Source organism: Procambarus clarkii, chromosome 20 (genome assembly GCF_040958095.1).
Source record: "Procambarus clarkii isolate CNS0578487 chromosome 20, FALCON_Pclarkii_2.0, whole genome shotgun sequence".
NCBI classification, from domain to species: Eukaryota; Metazoa; Arthropoda; class Malacostraca; order Decapoda; family Cambaridae; genus Procambarus; species Procambarus clarkii.
The window spans coordinates 36,289,543-36,315,587 of NC_091169.1; the positions used below are offsets into that span (position 1 = coordinate 36,289,543).

General features: G+C 37.8%; 1 protein-coding gene across 4 annotated transcripts; it reads right to left on the minus strand.

The window, feature by feature from the left end:
• Positions 1-3,774: 3,774 nt before the first annotated feature.
• Positions 3,775-21,648, minus strand: LOC123755325 (zinc finger protein 184). Of its 4 annotated transcripts, none has more exons than XM_045737845.2 (4): positions 21,387-21,648; positions 19,185-19,287; positions 18,008-18,262; positions 3,775-10,164 (listed from the first exon to the last, which is right to left on the minus strand). In XM_045737845.2, the coding sequence occupies exons 2-4, from the start codon at positions 19,276-19,278 to the stop codon at positions 9,380-9,382; spliced, it is 1,134 nt and encodes a 377-aa protein (XP_045593801.1). In that variant the 5' UTR covers positions 19,279-19,287; positions 21,387-21,648; the 3' UTR covers positions 3,775-9,379. The 4 variants fall into 4 exon arrangements, with proteins under 4 accessions (XP_045593801.1, XP_045593799.1, XP_045593802.1 ...); XM_045737843.2 differs by having other exon boundaries at positions 19,179-19,287; positions 21,387-21,645; XM_045737846.2 differs by lacking the exon at positions 21,387-21,648 and adding an exon at positions 21,103-21,273.
• Positions 21,649-26,045: the final 4,397 nt, after the last annotated feature.

Consider the following 26,045-nt stretch of genomic DNA (forward strand, 5'->3'; position numbering starts at 1 on the left):
GAGGTTCGAAACGACGTGCGATTTTGTATTTTAGTTTTTGTATTTTGTTTTTTTATTTTTGGTTAAAGGCATTAAATATGGAAAAACTAGAAGATAGAAGAAAAAGAGGTGATATGATCACTACGTTCAAAATAGTAACAGGAATCCATAAAATTGATAGGGAAGAATTCCTGAGACCCGGAACGTCAAGAACAAGAGGTCATAGATTTAAACTAACAAAACAAAGCTGCCGGAGAAATATAAGAAAATTCACTTTTGTAAACAGAGTGGTAGACGGTTGGAACAAGTTAGGTGAGAAGGTGGTGGAGGCCAAAACCGTCAGTAATTTCAAAGCATTATATGACAAAGAGTGCTGGGGAGACGGGACACCACGAGCGTAGCTCTCATCCCGTAACTACACTTTGGTAATTACACACACACACACACACACACACAGACAGACATTGATTGGACAGACTTAATTGATGCTAGGCAAGGAAGTGAATGAGATGTATGGCAAGTTTTGTGAAATATATGATAAAGGCACAAAAAAAATTTATACCAAAACAGAGATGCAGAACTAGGAAACAGGATTGGTTCAATAGAAATTGCGAGAGGGCTAGAGACCGAAAGACACAAAAATGGAATCAATACAGGAAGAGGCCGAACCCCCAAACATACCAGCGATACAAAGATGCGAGAAACAACTACACGGCAGTGAGGAGAGAGGCAGAAAGAAATTTTGAAAAAGGGATTGCGGACAAATGTAAAACAGAACCAGGTCTATTCTATAAATTCATAAACAACAAATTGCAGGTAAAGGATAATATTCAGAGGTTGAAAATGGGAAATAGATTCACGGAAGATGAAAAGGAAATGTGTGAAACACTAAACGAAAAGTTCCAAAGTGTGTTTGTACAAAATGAAATCTTTAGGGAACCAGATACAATAAGAATTCCAGAGAACAACATAGAACACATAGAGGTGTCTAGAGACGAAGTGGAAAAAATGCTCAAGGAGCTCGGTAAGAACAAAGCAGCTGGCCCAGATGGCGTTTCACCATGGGTTCTGAGAGAATGTGCATCTGAGCTCAGCATTCCACTTCACCTGATCTTTCAGACATCCCTGTGTACAGGAATCGTAGCAGACGGGTGGAAACAGGCTAACATAGTTCCAATCTACAAAAGTGGCAGCAGGGAAGACCCCCTCAATTATAGACCTGTATCATTGACAAGTGTAATAGTGAAAGTATTGGAAAAACTAATCAAAACTAAATGGGTAGAACACCTAGAGAGAAATGATATAATATCAGACAGACAGTATGGTTTTCGATCTGGAAGATCCTGTGTATCGAATTTACTCAGTTTCTATGATCGAGCCACAGAGATATTACAGGAAAGAGATGGTTGGGTTGACTGCATCTATCTGGACCTAAAAAAGGCTTTTGACAGAGTTCCACATAAGAGGTTGTTCTGGAAACTGGAAAATATTGGAGGGGTGACAGGTAAGCTTCTATCATGGATGAAAAATTTTCTGACTGATAGAAAAATGAGGGCAGTAATCAGAGGCAATGTATCGGAATGGAGAAATGTCACAAGTGGAGTACCACAGGGTTCAGTTCTTGCACCAGTGATGTTTATTGTCTACATAAATGATCTACCAGTTGGTATACAGAATTATATGAACATGTTTGCTGATGATGCTAAGATAATAGGAAGGATAAGAAATTTAGATGACTGTCATGCCCTTCAAGAAGACCTGGACAAAATAAGTATATGGAGCACCACTTGGCAAATGGAATTTAATGTTAATAAATGTCATGTTATGGAATGTGGAATAGGAGAACATAGACCCCACACAACCTATATATTATGTGAGAAATCTTTAAAGAATTCTGATAAAGAAAGAGATCTAGGAGTGGTTCTAGATAGAAAACTATCACCTGAGGACCACATAAAGAATATTGTGCAAGGAGCCTATGCTATGCTTTCTAACTTCAGAATTGCATTTAAATACATGGATGGCGATATACTAAAGAAATTGTTCATGACTTTTGTTAGGCCAAAGCTAGAATATGCAGCTGTTGTGTGGTGCCCATATCTTAAGAAGCACATCAACAAACTGGAAAAGGTGCAAAGACATGCTACTAAGTGGCTCCCAGAACTGAAGGGCAAGAGCTACGAGGAGAGGTTAGAAGCATTAAATATGCCAAAACTAGAAGACAGAAGAAAAAGAGGTGATATGATCACTACATACAAAATAGTAACAGGATTTGATAAAATCGACAGGGAAGACTTCCCGAGACCTGGAATTTCAAGAACAAGAGGTCATAGATTTAAACTAGCTAAACACAGATGCCGAAGAAATATAAGAAAATTCACCTTCGCAAATAGAGTGGTAGACGGTTGGAACAAGTTAAGTGAGAAGGTGGTGGAGGCCAAGACCGTCAGTAGTTTCAAAGCGTTATATGACAAAGAGTGCTGGGAAGACGGGACACCACGAGCGTAGCTCTCATCCTGTAACTACACTTAGGTAATTACACTTAGGTAATTACACACACACACACACACACACACACACACACACACACACACACACACACACACACACACACACACACACACACACACCATGACTTGTATCGAGGTGCTCCCTAAGTCAAACTACTTACCTTCTCCAGGATGTAACCCCACAACAGCTGCCTAAGTCCCAAGTACCTATTAACTCCTAGGTTAACAGAGGCATTAGGTGAAAGGAAACATGCCCAACTATTTGTCCCAGCTGAGAATTTAACCCAGGATCCCCTAATTGTTAGTCAAGAACCCTATAATGAATTGTAACCATCTGAAAGCTTACACAATTGAATTAAGTCCCGCAGTGAAAATACTTGTCTCTAGAGAAAGATAACACATAAAGGTTGCTATGAGAGCAATAAGGGAAGCCAACTACATTAGCAGATTGCAGCCCCATCTGTAATTAGAACAGTTGTGAGCATGTTCGTGGATATATTCCATGTTATTGGTTTTTCAAGGAAAGGCATTGATGGACTGTGATGGGGGGTACAATATGCAAAAACCTTCACTACATATGTTGGGGCTTCACAGAATTGAACACTTCAGACCTTCCCAAAGAGGTAATGTAGTCACAGTACAGTGAATGTTCAATGTGAACATGCATAGACATACTTGCAAGTATGTCTATGCATTGCAATAATATTCCTGCAAATATTATTTTGCTGATGTGCATTAATAATGAAAAAAATATATGGTATAAGCACCTATTTTATGTAACTGATATTGTGAGGGTACTATAAACTGTTAAATATATAGCTGTTACCATAGAATGATGTCATGCCAACCGTTGATAATCAGAAAACCCCTCTCATAGTTCATATTCATTCAAGTGCATCTTCATGCAAATGAAATGGTATTCCTAGGGTTATCGAGGAAGCATCTAGTTACAGTACCATGTCCTAAGTGCTAAACTTATTCCCTTGCTTCGACTGGATTCTAGATTTGCTTTTTCTCTGCAAAATGGTACTAACATCGATCTTTTCAATCAGGTGGATGTTTCTTCACTTTCTGCTGAGTGGTTTGGTGATTACATCTTTTCAATCAATTTTTAAATAAATATATTGCCCAGAGGCAGTCAATATCCACATTTTCAAAAGATACACAGTTATTAAGACTGCAGCGATAATGTGATATATAATAATGATGATAATAAGTCACAATAATGCGACTGAAACAAATAAGTGTAATTACACAGCCTACAAGTGTAATGAAAGTGATGACATTTCAGTCCATCCTTTTATTTCATACACCACAAGTTGGGTTGTTTATTTATTGAGACTGTTAGTCTAAAGAAAAGCAGCACAATTTATTTACAATCTGTGATGGTTAAAATTATACAAAAATGCATAGAAGCAGCTTTAGCCAAGACTATCGAGAACTTTACTTCACAGGACAGAATCATAACAAATTAGAGTACATAACATCAAATTTTTTGAAAACCTTCAAGTCAAAATATTATCTCACTGTTCAGCTAACGCTACACATAAAGATGTACACTATGCGTGTTAGTGGCTTTGTAAGAATTTACCCTTTAATCATCAAAATATGTACTTTAACAATCCATTGTACCTTGTATATAAATAAATTAATTATTTAAACTTATTCTAAATCAAATTTTTGGCTACTGGTCAGTAAGTTTAACATAATAGTCTTACAAATTGAGTCCATCATAAAACCATATAAATACTATAAACAAAATCATTTAATTACAAGGGAAAATTACAGTCTTTCCTATGAAATATTTGTTTATTCTAATCCATACTGTGCTTCCACTCAGGGCATCCATTGAATTAAAGATGTCACTAGAATCATCATTCCCAAAAGTTTGAGAATGCATTCCATAAGCAGAAATATTTACCCTTTGCAGACAGGTACTGTCACTTGATGCAAAATCATTAATCGTAACAATTCCCAATCACATCAGATAACAGTTGAGCATTACCTTTATATGTATCCAAACCATATTATTTTGCACCCCATACAATCTTGTTATTCTTGGCAATCAAACCAATCACCTGGTTGAAATATCATACCTCATCTACCCACACTGCACTAAATTGTCGGGGCAGCATCCCGGTTACATTGCTAAAGTACATGAATTACATTATACTTCATGTATAGCCTATACTGTACCTCACAAAAATGATTTAAGCTTTGATAGTTATTGTTTATATAATAAAAGTAATTAGATATGCAGTAACTGCAAAAATAAATAAATATATATATACTGTATATATGTGTGTGTGTGTGTGTGTGTAATTACCTAAGTGTAATTACCTAAGTGTAGTTACAGGATGAGAGCTACACTCGTGGTGTCCCGTCTTCCCAGCACTCTTTGTCATATAACGCTTTGAAACTACTGACGGTCTTGGCCTCCACCACCTTCTCACTTAACTTGTTCCAACCGTCTACCACTCTATTTGCGAAGGTGAATTTTCTTATATTTCTTCGGCATCTGTGTTTAGCTAGTTTAAATCTAAATTAAATTTAAATTTAAATTAAATCTAAGTGTGTGTGTGTGTGTGTGTGTGTGTGTGTGTGTGTGTGTGTGTGTGTGTGTGTGTGTGTGTGTGTGTGTGTGTGTGTGTGTGTAAATCACAAAAATGAACACATGATGAAAAATGTGACAGTGTCAGATCACAAAGGAAGAATTGAAACATAAATTTCCTTAAGTACTTTCATATTTAATTTAATCACCCTTCTGAACCTTCTGAAGATGTATTAATAAATACGAAAGTACTTAAGAAAATTCCTATTTCAATTCTTCCTTCGTGGTCTGTCACTGTCATATATATATATATATATATATATATATATATATATATATATATATATATATATATATATATATATATATATATATATATATATATATACCTGCAATTCTAACACACCCACCTGTATATTGGTAATTTATTTGAAAAATACAGTTCTGGGGAAAGGGGGAAGAAACCAGGTTTTGGAAAAATAGGCTAATCCACACAGGGTTAAGAATGACTCTGACCAGTGCCCGCTCACTTTCTCACGATTCCTATAATGACGTCATTGAAACACTGTTCACATTCTATTCATTATCATGAGCGATGAAAAAAATTTTGGTAAGTAACAAGATAGCAAAATGAAAATAAATTTAGTTGGAAAAAACATAGCCAGTCCTAATAACAAATGACAAAAATGCAGTAATTCTTAGCAACCTATCAAAGGAACAAGTATTTAATCTGAAGAACTAGAAGTATACTACTTCAGCAGAAGCCAGTTAGAGAGCTATGCAAACTACATCATTAGGTCATTTATTATTAATCTAATAATTGATTCACTGTACAGTATGTTTGCAGCTTCTATGATTCATATTTCTGGTCAATCTTCCATTTAAATTTGTTTAATTCCACTTCATGTATTACCCTATTCCATTAAGAAAAATACAATGCACATATTGCAGCAATTTTGTTTAATTTTAAAAATACCCCTGCAGGAAAAATATGTATTATTGTAATAAAAGCTGCCTACATGCATGTTTTTACTATTAAATAGCTGAAAGGATAAATAATTATTTTTCTAGGTTAGAATACATACAGTGTTCCACATTTGAGAGAAAGATATTTCTGTCATCATCTTCCTTGCACATCAATCTACTTGGACAGACTTCTTCAAACAATACTCATGTCTTGAGAATAGGGTAAAGTTGGAGGCATCCTGCCAGTTACCAGTATCCAGTTGATCAGATTCCAGCTGGTAATTGGAATCCGGCAACTGATGCCTAAAATTCTCTAACGTCTGCACCAATGAATAGAAGAGTCACAAATGTCAGAAATTCCTTAAATATACTTCAATAATATATTGAAGCATGAAATATATTTGAGAGTTGGAATAAAAGTTATAACATTTGATTTTTCATCACTAAGAGCATGCTCCTAATGAAAATGGTAAGAAAATATTTAATTTTTTATCATTAAATTTAAGGCATTATATTTTAATATGTATTCGTTAGTGTTCAGGCAGATGTATTATGATTCCTAAACATGGGGGTTACATAGTGTAGGGGGAATTACACAGGGTGGGGGTAGACACTAGAGAGGTGCATTTTCAGTAATAAAGTATATGGCTGGATACCAGCACCACAAATGCCTCATTGCATGTACCCAGCTTCTGAAACCCAGTACTAAATCTCCAAATGAATTGAAAGTGCCACCAATGCATGTTCACACACCATGCTACCTTGTATATTATATAAGACCTTAACAGCCAGTGGCTACCAAGAAATGAGCCACCAGCATGAGAAGGCCAATTTCAGCGTCTGGCAATGTGGGTAGGGCTACCCACCAATCTTAAAACACCAATAAAAACTCCTTACACACCATCCTACTATGTCCAGCCATATTAGATTTTAAAGCTTGGTGATTTCCAAGGAAAGTCGCCGAACTTTGGGCTGACCAAACATTCAGGAGCCAGGTACTACATATTATTATAGGAATGATGCCTAATAGAAATGAAACAAAATTGCTGAACAGATACAGTCATTTACAAATTGATGACGTGTCTAGCTGTCAGAATATTGGCAACCTGTGTTTACAAACACTTTGTGCAGCACTTTATATCTGCAGGGCCAACATATTTAAAGGCTTAATAACCATTACAATTCCAGACATTACTCTGGAATTGCAAATTAACATTTCCTCTTGCAATACACAACATTGGAGTTTCCACAGAGATATCATTTATATTTTAAAATCTGATATCCATACAGTAAACCAATAAGAAATCTGGTCCTCGATAATGGGAATCCCTAAAACAAAAAAAAACTAGAATAAATTTGGTCACTGAATCTCTCCAAAATTGTGGATGTCAGAAAAGTTCAGATTTCAGCATTTTTGGTTTATGGAGCACATTACCAGGTAACATAATAGCTGTGAAATTGCTAGTGTTTTTCAAGCATAGGTTAGATATAGAGCATAAAGGAATGAGTTTGGAGAAGTATAGATGTGGAGGAGTTGCCTCTTAGGGGCTAATACCCCGTGCAGTTTCCTCTTATTCATATGTTATGTAAATTCATATGTTATGTAAATTTTGGATCATAATGTAAAGTAATTTCCTGCAGACCATATATTTTCTCAAGTTTGTATTTATTCTTGTGCTTCTTTATTGTTTGATGGAGATCAAATTTTATTTTAGTGGAAGTGTTATCTATTTTATTCTGAAATTTGTTATAAACCCATATATCCTAAATTATTAATTGGAACAGGTTCCCAAGATCATGGGTGAACTTGATCAAAAGCAGCTTTGTGTGGGAAAAATTGGATTAACCTGGTTTGAAAAAGTTCATATGGCTAGTTTTAATAGCCATTTTAATTTTAGGGGTGAAGTTTTCGAAATAGTGAGCTATATCTTAATTACTAAGTTTCATCGAGTTGATAAAAAAAAGTCATAGACTATCCTAACTAAAACAATAGTATAGGGTGTGGGAAAAACAATAGTATAGGGTGTGGGAAAAACAATAGTTTAGGGTGCTGTTTATAATTTAAATCATATGGCTATTTATAGTTTTAGAAATGGCAAATTTTGATGTTTTGTTCAATGGAGGTTTTCCAGAAATGTTATTCTGAAAATACTGCAGTCATGAAACCTTGTCTTCTAAATGATTCATTGGAATGAGTTCCAAAGATATTTCATAGAAAATCTCGAACTAAAGAAACTTTTGGGCATAAGAAGGTAAAGGAGCCTACTTCATTTACTTAATTTGGGAAATCATGGCCTTAACTTTGAAGACCAAGCTTTAAGGGGGCTGGATCTTAGAAAATATTGGAGGGTTAACTCTCTTAAAATTTAATTTGTTGTGGTAGCTATCTATAATATGACTGGTTAACATTTATACTTTGCTCGAAAGTTTGCCCATACAGTGTGGGAAGATATAGAATATAATTCTAAATGGTAACTCCTTTAATAAGTGATTATTTTATTAACATATGAATGGTAACTCATTTAATATTGCCTAGATAAAGTTTTTGAAGATTACAGTAGCGTGTAGCATAACGTAAAATAACGTTGCGTGTAAGACTAGGACACATTTTGACGCCCTGGGAAGTCACTGAGCATATTAAAACAAAATTCAATTGTTGATTTTCATTTGGAGTTTTACATAAAAAATGTGAAAAATATGTGATAAATGAACAGTTTTTCTTTTAATTATGGATCATGTCTCAAATAATATATTCTGGACTTTGAAAATTTGTAGTGTGCAATAACTTACGTTAGAAAGTCAGATACCAGCAATTTTACCTATTCGTATAATTAAAAAAAATACATAGTAAAATAAGTGCAGCTAATTAACAGTCATGATTTTCTCTTTAATAGCCATTTCTCTCTTAGTTTGGGGAATAATTATCATTACAAGAGACTTCAGAATAATAAACTTCCCATCCTATACATAAAAGTTGGACATTGTTACTGATAAACAAAATAATTAAAACCCTCAAATCACTTCATGATTTTTTTGCCTAATGGAAACATAATTTATAATTTGAGCTCTAATACTGAAATAAAATATGTAAGCTACAAAAAAAAAAAATAGTTACATTACAATAAAGTGTCAATCTATGCAATATAAAAATTATTCAAAACACAGTCACTGTTAAAAAAAAGTTGAACAATACTGTACATCAATTATGCGAATGAAATACATAAGCGAAGCTACAAAGTCATATCGAAATGTTACTCTTAAAAAGTAATACATTATAAAGATACTTCTATGATAAAACTTACATGAGAAGTTAGTAATAGATAAGAAATCTCTCACATCCATGTAGGAAACCAATTGTTTAGGCCAATTAAGCTCATGATAAGGCGTGAGCCCCACTACCACTAGGGAGTAAAACACTGCTTAAAAGTGCAGAACTGTTGGTAAGTGGTGAACCAGCTAACAGTGAAGTGCCACTTAAGAGTGAGTGTCCACTTGTTAAAGAGGTACCAGCAGGGACTGATGAGCCACCTGTGAGTGAGGGACCGCTTTGAAAAGATGCGCTCGAAGTGGTGGTTGTAGAACTTGTTGACGTGGAACTGTTTGATTGTTTAGAACTGCCCAGAGACAGTTTGATACCACTCTTGCTATCTGAGAGATTAAGTCCTTGGGGATTGTATCCTGGGCTTCCAGAACGTGCATGCTGCACTACAGTATAAGGAAGTCGTTCTGGATGCTTCCTTTCCATATGAGCATTGAAAGTTTCCTGGCGTACAAATTCCAGATTACAAGGAACACAGGTGAAAGGTTTTTCAACTTTGTGTATCATCTCATGCCGCTGCATCTTATCTTTTCGTGTGAAAGATTTACCACAATGCTGACACACAAATGGCCTTTCACCAGTATGAACAATAGCATGTCTAGTCAGCTTATCTTTTCTCGTATATGCTTTACCACAGACCATGCAAACATATGGACGTTCCCCAGTATGAATTCGATTGTGCACACGAAGGCCCTCAGATCGGAGAAATCCTTGGCCACATGTATCACAGTGGAAAGGGAAATTGTTAGTATGTGTTCGGATGTGATTCTTCAGTTTGTCACCGCGTGAGAGCACTTTTCCACAAATGTTGCACACCTTTTTCGTGTCCCACCGCTCACCTGGAAAATTACAATTCATAATTATTATTTGTAATTTATTATGTCTCGACAAATTGTCCATCTATCCAGCCAACTACAGCATGTATTTAATTTCCAATAACGTGAAAATATATATTGGGCACACAAAATGTAAAAACATTTTAGCTCCTATTAATCTCTGCGCTTAAGTACTTATGATCAGTCCACTGTAACTAATTAAATAGACTTCACATCTTGTCACATTTCTAAATGTTAAGTATTGAAAGTAGAAGTAACATGAATTGTTGTATATAGGTAGTTTACTGTTTGCATGGAATAATTCAGTTTGCTCCAGTAAAAAAATATATTGTCAATCAAAAAATCACACAAATCAAACTTAACACATTTTTCCATTACTATGTCTTTAAGTGTAATAAAATGCCCATTTCAATGTTAGTCATTGCAGTAGTTCCCCTTAGCTCACACTTATGTACTAGCCACTACCAAACACATGTGAAAGAGACTACGCACCAGAGACACGGGCCCCTTATAAATACCCTTTGCCCTCCACAGGGCTGGATTGATGTAAAGGACAAAGGGGATGTGCAAATTAGTTTGTCGATAGATTTTTGTTTTGTCTGGCACTTAACAAAATTTTTATGAAAGGGAGATTGAATGATCTGTGATCTTCCAGTGCATTTATGAGTGGTTTAACACAGTATTGTGTTAACCTCTGATCCTTGTGATCATCACTGTAAAGGGGCAAAATGAGATTTGCAAAGGTACCCGATGCAGGGAAAAAAAATGCTATGGTATCCCACGCCAGTTCCAAGCAGCAGTAATGGTGTGAGGGCATTATTCTGAGCTCACAGAAGTGAGCAGTAACTGGGATCCTGAAGAGCCAGTTACCAATCCAACATATAACAGTGAAAATTGCAGAGCTAAAAAACTGAAGAACCAATGTTGTGAGACTGGTGATAATTCTGGAAGCCTTCCCCCAAATAAAGATAGAAGCAGTTGGATATGTTTTCTTAAAGCTAGCAGCAAATAGGTACTTGGGAGTTGGGCAACTGTTGTTGGTTGAATCCTGGGAAAGATAAATAGTTGGCCTAGGGAAGGGGTCCTCAGTAAATCCGAGTACAGGCTTCCTGTCCCCAGCAACAGCCATTATTATGACTAGTCAGCCATATGATTCTTATTCCAATTCCAAAATTCTGTATGCAAGATGTGGTACTGTAGGACTATTTTTGTATTTATTTTTTTCTATTACAGTACAATGAAATGCATGCTATTTGGGCAAATTGCAAATTGGCCATGTAAAACAAAATATATACAGGGTACATTAAAACTTTGCTTGAAAAAAAAAACTACAAAAACATAGAAATAGTATAAACTTTTTTATAAACTGTTAGTATAAACAAACTGGCATTGTGTTGGGACAAACTTAATTTTGGAGTTTTCAAAAATCTGCATTTCAAAAACATTCTTGAACACTAATTTTCTCGCCATAAATTCTTACATGCTGTGCCACCTGTTGAACTTTACCTAAATTATCCTTTAATTAACCCTTAGACCGCGCAATACATATATAGACGATAGGAGTAACTTTACCGAAACCATGCAATAGGTACATAGACGATTGAGGCTCTAGCGCACAATTTTAAATGCCCCCGCGAGGGATAGGAGCAGCTATAGTCCAGCTACGACTGATAGTTATCAGACGCCACCTAGAAAAAAAAATCGTGGGGAACATTCCCAGGTGTGAGAGCCTCAGTACTGAGCCACCAAGGCTGGCGCACACAGCATGAGCTCACAGCACCGCTGTTCAGCTTGTGAGCACAGCATTGCCAAAAAATGTCAAAATATATATGTACATGCTATTATTTAGTGATGATAGTATTGCAGAAGACCCCTGACTGTGATAAAACTGACCAGGATTCTGATAATAGCAGGATTGTGGTGATATTCAGTGCTGTGATCCATGGTGGAAGGAATAATGCTGAGGGAGGGAGGGAGGTGGCATCGTCATCTGACTGTGTAATTACCTAAGTGTAGTTACAGGATGAGAGCTACGCTCGTGGTGTCCCGTCTTCCCAGCACTCTTTGTCATATAACGCTTTGAAACTACTGACGGTCTTGGCCTCCACCACCTTCTCACTTAACACTTTCGCCCAGGCATGACGCAGCATTGCGTCATCCGTTTACTGGCGGTAATTCCGGGGATGACGCAGCATTGCGTCATCCACTTTAAATAATCGCCAAAAATCAGGTTTTTATCCGATTTTTTGGGGACTGGTTTTAAAATGCGCGCCGATGTCTTCCCATTTTCTTTGTTGAGCCTCGTGGCCTTCAGGCAGCTTGGCACATACCGTGGGCCCATTGTTTTCGCTCCACTGTTGTGACCAATGTCGCCTCCCCTCGCATCTCAAACGTGTGAACATTTCGGCTATTTTCCGTGGCTATATTTCTTACTGCGGCTTTAGAAACTATCTACGCTTACTCCACGATGGATAGTGATCATGAACAAGGCCCTTCCAGGAAGAAAATTGCGAAAGAAAGGCTTGAAAAGGGCGGGAATTGGGAGTGTAGCTGGAAGGCGGCTGAGCACTCACTCGCGGCTAACGCGTGGCCCGTCTTCAACTCGTCGGCGGTTGGAGCGTGATCAGGTTTTTTATTTTATATGCTAATGTTCCTCTAGAGAATTTTATTGCAAACCCATTGAGACCAAAATGAAAGACTTAGGATAAAAATTGAGGTGACCAGAGTGAAAATAGTGAAAACATTTTATCGCGTTTGCACGCTCCTGGGTAACTCGTTCGCACTTTCTCTGTTTGCTGCGGGTAATTAGCCGGGCTTTTGGAGTTTATATGCATTTAGTGCTGTAGAGAATTCTATTGCAAACACAATGATACCAAATTTAATCTTGTAGGACGAGAATTAAGGTGACAAAGTTGAAGAGAGTATACACTTTTCAGAATTTACGCACACTCCCTTGACATCCTGGGTCCCATATCGCACAGTTGAGGGGTGGTGAGCGGGGTGCACCAAAGTGTTAACTTGTTCCAACCATCTACCACTCTATTTGCGAAGGTGAATTTTCTTATATTTCTTCAGCATCTGTGTTTAGCTAGTTTAAATCTATGACCTCTTGTTCTTGAAGTGCCAGGTCTCAGGAAATCTTCCCTGTCGATTTTATCAATTCCTGTTACTATTTTGTATGTAGTGATCATATCACCTCTTTTTCTTCTGTCTTCTAGTTTTGGCATGTTTAATGCTTCTAACCTCTCCTCGTAGCTCTTACCCTTCAGTTCTGGGAGCCACTTAGTAGCATGTCTTTGCACCTTTTCCAGTTTGTTGATGTGCTTCTTAAGATATGGGCACCACACAACAGCTGCATATTCTAGCTTTGGCCTAACAAAAGTCATGAACAATTTCTTTAGTATATCGCCATCCATGTATTTAAATGCAATTCTGAAGTTAGAAAGCATAGCATAGGCTCCTTGCACAATATTCTTTATGTGGTCCTCAGGTGATAGTTTTCTATCTAGAACCACCCCTAGATCTCTTTCTTTATCAGAATTCTTTAAAGATTTCTTACATAATATATAGGTTGTGTGGGGTCTATGTTCTCCTATTCCACATTCCATAATGTGACATTTATTAACATTAAATTCCATTTGCCAAGTGGTGCTCCATCTACTTATTTTGTCCAGGTCTTCTTGAAGGGCATGACAATCATCTAAATTTCTTATCCTTCCTATTATCTTAGCATCATCAGCAAACATGTTCATATAATTCTGTATACCAACTGATAGATCATTTATGTACACAATAAACATCACTGGTGCAAGAACTGAACCCTGTGGTACTCCACTTGTGACATTTCTCCATTCCGATACATTGCCTCTGATTACTGCCCTCATTTTTCTATCAGTCAGAAAATTTTTCATCCATGATAGAAGCTTACCTGTGTGGCCACCTTTTATTGACTGGACTTACCACACCAGCTTAGTGGTTCCTTATGGTGAACACAAATGTAGATATTTATATATAACGTGTATAGAGTGTAATAACAGCAATAGGAGTATGTTGGGAGCCGCCATTTTGCTGAGGGAGGTGCATTGTCTGTATGACATATGATGTGTACTGGTGGCCACTATGGTCTTTGGGCAACATACCAGCTTATTTGTACAGGTAGAGCAAATAAAACATGTAGATACTTATATATAATGGGGGGTTAATAGTGTAATAACACCACAAACAGTATTGTTGGAGGAGAAATATTAGTGCGTCTGGCCTTGAACCAGTGAGGGTGGCAGCCACCAGCTGTGTGTTTAGCTACGTCTCTTATTGTCTGAACTCGCCATACAAGCTTAGATGTACAGTTATGGTGAACAAAACATGTAGATACTTATATATAACATCTGTGTATAGTGAATAAAAGCAAAACAGTATGATGGGAGGAGTGTGTAGGCGAGTGAGGAGGTGAGGGAGGGAGTGGTGGCTGGTGAGTGGTGGCCACTCTTCATTGCTTTTTGACTCACTATACCAACTTAGTGGTTCATTATGGTGAACAATACAAGCAGATACTTATACATAACCTGTGTATACTGTATAGTGTAATAACAGCAAACTATTTGTTTATTGTACTTAACCTTAACCCTGTACGGCCTTAACCCTTAGGTCGCTAAGTCATAAATGCACAGTTAAAGACTGTAACTGCAACATGAACAGCTAGCCTTCCCCCAACTCCAGAGGGTATGATGCAGCATGAACCACCTGGTAAGCATCACCATCCAAATCCTCAAACTCAGATGGTATGGTCTCAATGTCTTTGGCAAGACTCTTATCTCCACTGCACTCCTTTTTATTGACAAAAATGCCATGATCTGCTTCCTTTACCTTCATGTCAGAAATGGTACTACTACTGCAGTCTCAAAGCCATGCCTCTTCACAAGTCGCTTGCCTTCCCACACGCATTCAAGTTTCTTCAAATCACTCGTCTTCCTTATCCATGGTAAGGAGGTTCCTATACCCTTACCCTTCTTGCAGGTCGACATGCTTTCAACTCACAAATAATGATAAGCATTTTTACTTCTTTGTTTTCTTTGAAAATATGGAGTTATGTGAGATCAGACTGTGCACAGGGAAAACATTATTGGTACATGTGCACTTATTGACCGACACCACAGAAAGTCGCATAAACAAACTCTTCTGTACAATTTATAGAACAGTACAACCACAGTAAAATATTTGTAAAATAAAAATAAATTTTCATATAATATTTAAAGCTCAAGAATAGCAAATGTAAATCTGAACAAAACAATCTGCTGGATGTTACTACACATGACAATCCAGATTTCGTTGTTTCATAACCAAAATGCAGATCAGAACTGTGAACATAAGACTTTTGGAGATGGTGATCAGTTAGTAAAATCAGTCTGTTATTTGGAGGGATCCTATATATGAAGGTCCGGATTTTAGAAGTGCCACTATATTAGAATTTACTGCCCCTACATCAGTCCTCATAGAAATATAACCATGAATACAGGGAGCTGATAAGCTAAATGTATGTATACAAATCAATATAAAGGCCAACAAATTACTATATTCCAAGTCAGGATATTAATCTTATTACTTCCTACAGAGACAATGATTTTATGTCAACTATTGAAATTTAAGTGAGGGGAAAATAAAAAAATAAGTACTTTGAAGAGGTAGTATTGATGAACTAGATATCATCCAACATCATAGCATCTGGGTCAATGATGTGGATGGAGGTTTCTACTTGGTCATCCTCCTGTGTAGGTAGCAACAGTGAGAAAGTTATTAGTAGGCAATGTGTAATGAGAAAAGTAATATCTAGATGGAACTTCACTTGCAACCCTGCTGCATACTTAATATGTCCTCACACTTAACATGCCACAATTTTTATATTATCGACCAGTGTGAAAATTCTTGTGCTATAGAGAAATGAAGAGCACCGAAATATTGACGCCTCCCCAGACTAACAAGCATTGGGTTTGATAGGTTAAGTGGGGTGCCGAGGTTCATCTGCTTCTGATGGGCACTCAGAAAACTGCTTAAAATTCAACACTTGTCAAATACTGTAGTGAGAATGAGCTGGAATACTGCAACATGATATACTATACCTGTATGGTACATGTTTTAACAAACTATCAATTTAATGAGGTCCTAAAATTATAGCAGTATAATATATGCTTAACACTTTCGCTCTCCGATGATGCCTATTATCGTCATAAGTTTTTCTCCTTAATGTAATCCGATGAGTATCGCGCGCGTCATCCATTAACATATTTGTAAAAAATTTAATTTTCATCCGATCAACTTCAAGGTAGTTTCAAAATGCTCAATTTATAGTTCTACCATCATCATTCTGTATGTAAGTACAAACACTTTGTATAAGTTTTTATAAATATATTACCGATTTATACTTTGTTATTGGTATTGCTTATATATATTGTGGTTGTTATTGCTTATATTTGTCTTTCTATTTAGAGCATTTTATTGTGAATAATTTGATACCACAATGAACAATGTAGCACAAAAACTTCTGTTAGCAAACTGTATGTGTTTGTCGGGTGTAGTGGGTAACACTTTGGCGCCTTTAGGGGTCGTTGCGGGTTATGCACGCACATGTTGTCTAATTTATATGCACATGTCTGTGTAGGGAATTTTTTGCGATCACAGTGATACAAAAAAGAACATCTCGAACAAGCTTGGACTTGATAAACCTGAAAAGAGTAGCAACATGTTTGCACTGTTTGGCGTGCACGGCTAACAAACGACTTAAGTTTTTTATTTGGTGCCGGCATCACGTTAGCTTTGGTGACATGTTATACATGTATTCCTCAAGAACATTTCATTGAGAACACATTGATACCAAAATGAAACACGTACATCGGAAATTACGATCAAAAACATGAAAAGGGTATAAACTTTTCAGTAGGGGTGTAGCCGATGTGCAGTAGGGCGTGTGGTAGCGGGTAACCCTTGGGCTACTTCCCACGGTCTTGCTGGTGGGGCGCACCCATGTTTTGTACTTTATTTTCATATGTCTGTGTATGGAACTTTATTGCAATCACAGTGATACCAAAATTAAGGACAGAATAATTCCGGGGTTGACAAACCTGAAAGAAGCATAAACATTTCATCGCTGTTTGGCGCTCATGACTAATGATCACCAGTTTTTTATTTGGTGCGGGTCTCACGTCGGTTCTGGTGAAATTTTATATATATATTCCTCTAGAGCATTCTCTTTCAAACAAATTGATACCAAATTTAAATACATGGAAAATTAAGGTGAGCAGACCGAAAAGAGTATACACTTTTCAGTGTCGCCGTGCGGTCACCCAAAATGCTCGGCGCACGATGGAAAAAAATTAAAGTTCTACCGGGAGCGCGATAGTGTTAATGTGTTTTAAATTCAACTTGCTTTACCTGATGTTCTGCCCAACAAACACAGGTGCTAAATAGTTTCTAGGTTTTGTGCTTTCTTTTGATAATTACTTAATTTTTTTTAATTATTTACTTTATCTGACAAGTGCTGATACAATCAAACAAATTAGATACTGTGTAAGAATAAGTTATCACCCTGAAATCAGGTGTAATTTTAAACCTTGAAAAAGACTTTATAGAAACATGAAAAGATAGTTTATTGTAATGAAACTTCACAATAAAAAAAGCAGTTTGCTTTTAGTTAAAAAGTTCAGTAAAGAATGAACAGACAAAAGGCTCAAAACAAAAAATGGATCGTTTGACTTCCTATTATTAGCACTCGTACAATGACTAAGTCCATCTGATACACTACCTCCAAATAACACTTAAGATTAATTGCTTTGTTAAAACCTTTAATGATGCCTACTATTTTTGGCTTTATGGCTGTGGTGAGCCATATTAGTAGACAACGGTGTTAGGGCTACTGAAGGAGATGGAGTCTTGCTTCCATTCCTTTCATCTTCATCTTTGACCTCAGATTTAACCTTTGAGGAATCGGCTGGGGGTTTGAAGGCAGACTGTATATTTTGCTGCGAGGTTGGTGTTGGTGGCACTGTGTGTGGACTATGATTGCTGCTGATATGGTTGCTGTTGCCAGAAATAGGAATCAACTGGAATGAGCCTGAAATTAAATATATTTTTATTACTGTATATAAATATTGTAGGTATTATGTATACATGTGATTCAAAGTCGTACCTCATGATACAAAAATCCTTGATAATTAAAGAGAAATAACACTACATTAAAATTAGTTTTGTTGGACTAGGAAACCTGTATTTAAGTATACTTCAGGCTTGTATCAAAGGCTGCCCCCAAGGTCAAACTACTGACCTTCCCCAGGAAACAACCCCACAACAGTTGCCAAACTCCTGGGTACCTATTTACTACTAGAGGAAATAGACATTAGATGAAAGGAAATAGCTGTGCCCAGCCATTTTTGTTCTGCTTGGGAACTGAATCCAGGATCCCCAATTGCAGGTAAAAAACGAGCCAACTACTAAGAGACCCCTCTCACCACTGCTTTTGGGCAGCTTTGCATTCTCTGTAAAAAATCTGTCCGTATTTGCATTCTCTGTTCCTGATATCCTTGTTAGAATTGAGGAGTAAATGGATTCCAAAGCACACCCAGATATTTTATAAAAAAAAAGTAAGAAACTCTGACTTGGTCGCAAATGGCTTTCCTGAAAGGTAACGATTCTAGGATTACAGTGTACCTCCAAATCTAATGCCTAATGATTTAAAGGAGTAAAAAATCAATCTCAATCTCCACGTATTAATCCAACAGAATGAGTGGAGCGCAAACTGAAGAAAGCTGTTTACAATGAGAAACTGCATATTCTGAAGGAGCTGGAAGAAAATATATAATTATTAATCAGCTAAGAACAGTGGGTCAAGTATATGGCAGGATAGTGACTGGAAGACTACAGGTCAGAACTAAGGAAGAACTTGGTCAGTGGTAAACAAAATACTAAATAGACACTATTCTCTGAATTGTTATACAAAATATCATGCTAGCTGGTACAGGTAATGGACTTACTGTTACCAATGGAAAACTCGTGACCATGACTTGTTACAGGGGGGCGTGGAGCATACCACGGGTTCGGTCCGTGGTCCAAGCCACTTAGGAAATGGTCCATACCTCAGCTCTGAAATTTATAAGTTTATCAAATTGATAAATGCCAATGATACTAATACTGTACTTTTAAACTTAATACATAATTTCTCTCGTTACCATAAACTAATTTTATAAATACTCTAATGACTAATGGGGAAAGGGTTGCTTGTAGCCAGCCACTCGCTAACGTCCAACTACCTATTTTTAAAAAATACTATGATGCCTGCATCATTTAATAGATTGAAACCACCAAAAAATGCTAAGAAATCATCAAATAATAACATGTTAAAAGATAAGAAGAATCTGTATAAAAGTTAAAATACATATTAAAATGTTCACTTTCCATGACCACATTTTTCTTTAAAAAAAAATAATAGGTTCCAAGAACTTTTCTTTTTATTGCCAAATGTTTGGAGTTAATGATACAGTACATTGGCAGATACCTGAAAATGGGTACTATGGGTAATAACCCAGCACATTCACTTGATGTGCCACTCTATAAGCAAGTCCAACCTCATAACCTAGCCAGAAACATTCGAACCCAAGCAACCCACCTAACATATCGAATCCAATGCACAGAAAACATAGGTATGTGTGAACTGTTACTTTTCACAGCTGGTTGTACTTGTAACAAGATTGGTTAACCAAATAGGTTTATTTAGTTCAGCAGTTAAAAACTTCCAGTGGTATATGGAACCTGTCAGTGCTTCAAGAAGATGGCTAGCCAAAATTTTTTAAAAAACCTACATAACCTTACTTAACTTTGACCTAATCTAACCCAACCTTTACCTAACCCCACCTTACCTAAGCTAATGCAGCATAAGTTAGGGAAACAAAACCTGACCTAATGGTATATATACACCCTATGTAGTTTTGTTCATACAGCAACTGTCTCAAGTGCTTGGCACTCCCCTGATAGTTCCTTCCCTTCCTTCCTGTGCTTGGGGTTTGTGGTTCAAGGCTCCCGGGCAAATGAAATGTATACACCCTGTATATATTGTTTTGTCAAAACACCTGTGTACAATTGATGATACCCTAATATGATTTTTTTTTATACTGTATATAAATGAGTTCTTACATTTTCGTACAGCCACTAGCCTGCATAGCATTTCAGGCAAGTCCTTAATCCAAATATTCCCCGGAATACGACCTACCAAATCGTTTAATAACCAGGTACCCATTCTATTTTTGGGTTTAACAGAGGCTACAGTTAAGGATTTGCACCCAGTAAATCCTCCCCATCCAGGATACGAACCCAGGATAGAGTGCTCGCGAAACGCTAGGCGAGTGACTTACCACTACGCCATGGAGACTATTTGGATTTTTGGGACTGATTAACCCTAAGTGTTTTGATGCAGTTGTGCCAAACTAAACTAGGGTGTTGTCAGGCAGACAGCTTTAACATAACTCAATATATTTTAGTTTTTCCCCTAACAAAACATAACTCATGCCAGAAGTTTTTCAGAAAAGTGTTGCTAACTAAAACAAGCAAATTGGACAATGGCCACCTCATTCTGATGACACATTAGGCTATATCAAAAGTCTTTGTTACCCTGTACCCAAAAAGTGAAGCACCAAATGGTCCTATATTCAAATAGCAGAATATTCAATGGACCAGTATTGTATGAACTATGAACCAAAGTAAAATAATGTATGCTTATGTGCATGGGTCTAAACACTACGGTAGTGTCCGCATCAATGCAAACACACAAGTAACTAGTCAACACCATGGGAGTAGTGGCTAATACCATTACAATACAACCATGGAAATGGCCAAGCTTTATACTACCGGGAGTCTATATGACTTTACTAGTTAATATTGCTTGCACGAAACTTGAACACATACCCTAAGATGTGGTTAAGAGTCATTCTACAGCAAAACAAGTTGCATTAGTGGAGTAAGAAGAGCCATATATGCAGTAGTGTCTATCACAGCAGCAACCCTGCCAGGGGGGGTCCGGGCAAGCCATCCCTGTCTCACACCCCACCAACCCTCACCTGACCTATAAATTGCCTCAATTCTTAATAAATTAGATTAGCCCTTGTCATATAAGTACTACACGTAAGTTATTTCGTGCAGTTACATTCAGTTTCAAGGGGAAATAAAGTTTATAAGTGCGGCAGCCCTACCTCAAGATGTACAGTGTTATTGTCCGGGTTATGTAATGGACATCTCTCTGACTCTAGTTGAAGCCTCATAATTTAATTGCAGATGTAGATTCTTTAAGTATATTTAACGCGGCATTAAGGTTACTATGAGCTCTTGCTTTTGACGACTCAGTTTCGTTCAGAATATTGTGAAGTTCCGTTTTATAGCAAGAACAGGAGCGCACAAGAGCTTCACCGTTGCACCTCCCGGGTCTAGCACAGGGACGCCATGTTGGATGCTTGTAAACAGCGCTCGTCCGATTGCGATCACAAGTTGTTCATTTAATAATAATTTAAATAAAATTGTCTCTACCTCCCCTCCCATGACTGCAACGGCCACCATATTGCGTGTAATTTTATAGTATTTTGACATATCTAGATTAAAAAAGTATATTCACTCATAATCCAGTGGCAGTAATTAATACATACCAATCACCTGCAACCATTTTTCGTGTTATTTATATAATTAATATTGTGTTAATTACAATATGTTGACACATACACGAGCTGGAGGAGGAGGAGTTGGCATATAGTGATATACATATATATAGCGCGTTCAGCAAGATATCACAAGGAAAATATGTACCTGTATTTACCTCTTGGCTACCGTCTGTGTTGTGAGTGGCGGGTTAGTTGTGTTCATCTAGCTGTGCTGCCATGGTCGAGTTTTAGCTCTCTGGTCCAGCCTCGTGGCACCTGCCGACTATGCAGGCGGGTATATATATATATATATATATATATATATATATATATATATATATATATATATATATATATATATATATATATATATAACTGAAAACTCACACCCCAGAAGTGACTCGAACCCATACTCCCACAACTGGTATGTACAGGGACGCCTTAATCCGCTTGACCATCACGACCGGACATAAGGAAGTGATAGCCGAGGCTATATGAACCACTTCCCCGCCGGCACTCGGATGGTAATCTTGGGCATAGCATTTTATCAAATCACCTCATTCTTTGGGGCACACGTGAGGAACACAAATGCAAACAAGCCTGAATGGTCCCCAGGACTATATACAACTGAAAACTCACACCCCAGAAGTGACTCGAACCCATACTCCCACAACTGGTATGTACAGGGACGCCTTAATCCGCTTGACCATCACGACCGGACATAAGGAAGTGATAGCCGAGGCTATATGAACCACTTCCCCGCCGGCACTCGGATGGTAATCTTGGGCATAGCATTTTATCAAATCACCTCATTCTTTGGGGCACACGTGAGGAACACAAATGCAAACAAGCCTGAATGGTCCCCAGGACTATATACAACTGAAAACTCACACCCCAGAAGTGACTCGAACCCATACTCCCACAACTGGTATGTACAGGGACGCCTTAATCCGCTTGACCATCACGACCGGACATAAGGAAGTGATAGCCGAGGCTATATGAACCACTTCCCCGCCGGCACTCGGATGGTAATCTTGGGCATAGCATTTTATCAAATCACCTCATTCTTTGGGGCACACGTGAGGAACACAAATGCAAACAAGCCTGAATGGTCCCCAGGACTATATACAACTGAAAACTCACACCCCAGAAGTGACTCGAACCCATACTCCCACAACTGGTATGTACAGGGACGCCTTAATCCGCTTGACCATCACGACCGGACATAAGGAAGTGATAGCCGAGGCTATATGAACCACTTCCCCGCCGGCACTCGGATGGTAATCTTGGGCATAGCATTTTATCAAATCACCTCATTCTTTGGGGCACACGTGAGGAACACAAATGCAAACAAGCCTGAATGGTCCCCAGGACTATATACAACTGAAAACTCACACCCCAGAAGTGACTCGAACCCATACTCCCACAACTGGTATGTACAGGGACGCCTTAATCCGCTTGACCATCACGACCGGACATAAGGAAGTGATAGCCGAGGCTATATGAACCACTTCCCCGCCGGCACTCGGATGGTAATCTCGGATGGTGAGTTTTCAGTTGTATATAGTCCTGGGGACCATTCAGGCTTGTTTGCATTTGTGTTCCTCACGTGTGCCCCAAAGAATGAGGTGATTTGATAAAATGCTATGCCCAAGATTACCATCCGAGTGCCGGCGGGGAAGTGGTTCTTATAGCCTCGGCTATCACTTCCTTATGTCCGGTCGTGATGGTCAAGCGGATTAAGGCGTCCCTGTACATACCAGTTGTGGGAGTATGGGTTCGAGTCACTTCTGGGGTGTGAGTTTTCAGTTGTATATAGTCCTGGGGACCATTCAGGCTTGTTTGCATTTGTGTTCCTCACGTGTGCCCCAAAGAATGAGGTGATTTGATAAAATGCTATGCCCAAGATTACCATCCGAGTGCCGGCGGGGAAGTGGTTCATATAGCCTCGGCTATCACTTCCTTATGTCCGGTCGTGATGGTCAAGCGGATTAAGGCGTCCCTGTACATACCAGTTGTGGGAGTATGGGTTCGAGTCACTTCTGGGGTGTGAGTTTTCAGTTGTATATAGTCCTGGGGACCATTCAGGCTTGTTTGCATTTGTGTTCCTCACGTGTGCCCCAAAGAATGAGGTGATTTGATAAAATGCTATGCCCAAGATTACCATCCGAGTGCCGGCGGGGAAGTGGTTCATATAGCCTCGGCTATCACTTCCTTATGTCCGGTCGTGATGGTCAAGCGGATTAAGGCGTCCCTGTACATACCAGTTGTGGGAGTATGGGTTCGAGTCACTTCTGGGGTGTGAGTTTTCAGTTGTATATAGTCCTGGGGACCATTCAGGCTTGTTTGCATTTGTGTTCCTCACGTGTGCCCCAAAGAATGAGGTGATTTGATAAAATGCTATGCCCAAGATTACCATCCGAGTGCCGGCGGGGAAGTGGTTCATATAGCCTCGGCTATCACTTCCTTATGTCCGGTCGTGATGGTCAAGCGGATTAAGGCGTCCCTGTACATACCAGTTGTGGGAGTATGGGTTCGAGTCACTTCTGGGGTGTGAGTTTTCAGTTGTATATAGTCCTGGGGACCATTCAGGCTTGTTTGCATTTGTGTTCCTCACGTGTGCCCCAAAGAATGAGGTGATTTGATAAAATGCTATGCCCAAGATTACCATCCGAGTGCCGGCGGGGAAGTGGTTCATATAGCCTCGGCTATCACTTCCTTATGTCCGGTCGTGATGGTCAAGCGGATTAAGGCGTCCCTGTACATACCAGTTGTGGGAGTATGGGTTCGAGTCACTTCTGGGGTGTGAGTTTTCAGTTGTATATAGTCCTGGGGACCATTCAGGCTTGTTTGCATATATATATATATATATATATATATATATATATATATATATATATATATATATATATATATATATATGCAAACAAGCCTGAATGGTCCCCAGGACATCCCCCCAGGATGTTTTCAGTTATATATATATATATATATATATATATATATATATATATATATATATATATATATATATATATATATATATATACAATGCTCAGTGTGTCCAGGTGAATGAAAGGGTATATATACATACACATTTAGTCTATAGTTCCTTGACCTATACATAGACAAGAGACTCAACCTCAGCACCCACATAAAACACATAACCAAAAAAGTCTTTCTAAAGTCAGATATTATGTTCCAAATTCTGCTCATCTCTCATTATACTACGCGTTAATCTATCCCTATTTTACACACGGTGTCTGTGCTTGGGGTTCAACCACTACAAATCCTCAAGCCCATCATCCTACAGCAAAAATCAGCTATCAGAATAATAACTGTTTTCAGACAACACACAGCCCCTCTGTTCAAATTCCTAAACATAAGCTCACTTCACACGTTCCCATGTGTCATTTACATGTGCAAAACCATGTTCCTAAATGCAAATCCTGATCTGAAACTCTTCCTTGACAGATGTAATAGAACCCATAATCACTACACCAGAAATAAATATATCTTTGATATCCCCAGAGTCAAACTAAATCTGTGTCAACACTCTATGCATATAAAGAGACCTAGTCTATGGAACTCACTCCCTATCGAATTAAAAAGCTGTCCAACTTACGTCTTATTCAAAAGTAAAACCAAAAAGTACCTAATATCATCCTCATAGTTTCCAACCTATAGTGCTTCAAACAAACATTGCATCTTGTACTATCCACTTCCCCAATATGTGTGCCTAAGCCATACATTTTTACCATTGTAATCACTGCCATCATCTTATATCATGGTTATGTTGAACGCAATTTTTACTACAATGTACCCAGAAATAATCCTCAGTTTACTCTACGATGTACATGTTGATAATCCTCAGATTTTACCATAATTTTACCTACTAATTTTCCTAAAATTTCCTTACAGTTAATGTACCTGTTAACATTTTTCAATTTTGCTACAAATTACCTACTTAAAATTATCTGTTAGATTAAGAACTCGGCCCGAAACGCTGTGTTAGTGGCTTTATAAAAATGTAAAAAACATCCATGCTATGTACGCTCGTAAACCCAATGTACCTTATATATATATATATATATATATATATATATATATATATATATATATATATATATATATATATATATATATATATATATATATATATATATATATATTAGTATATTTTGGTAGCAGTCTTTCCTGTAGACATATATTATTAAATATGAC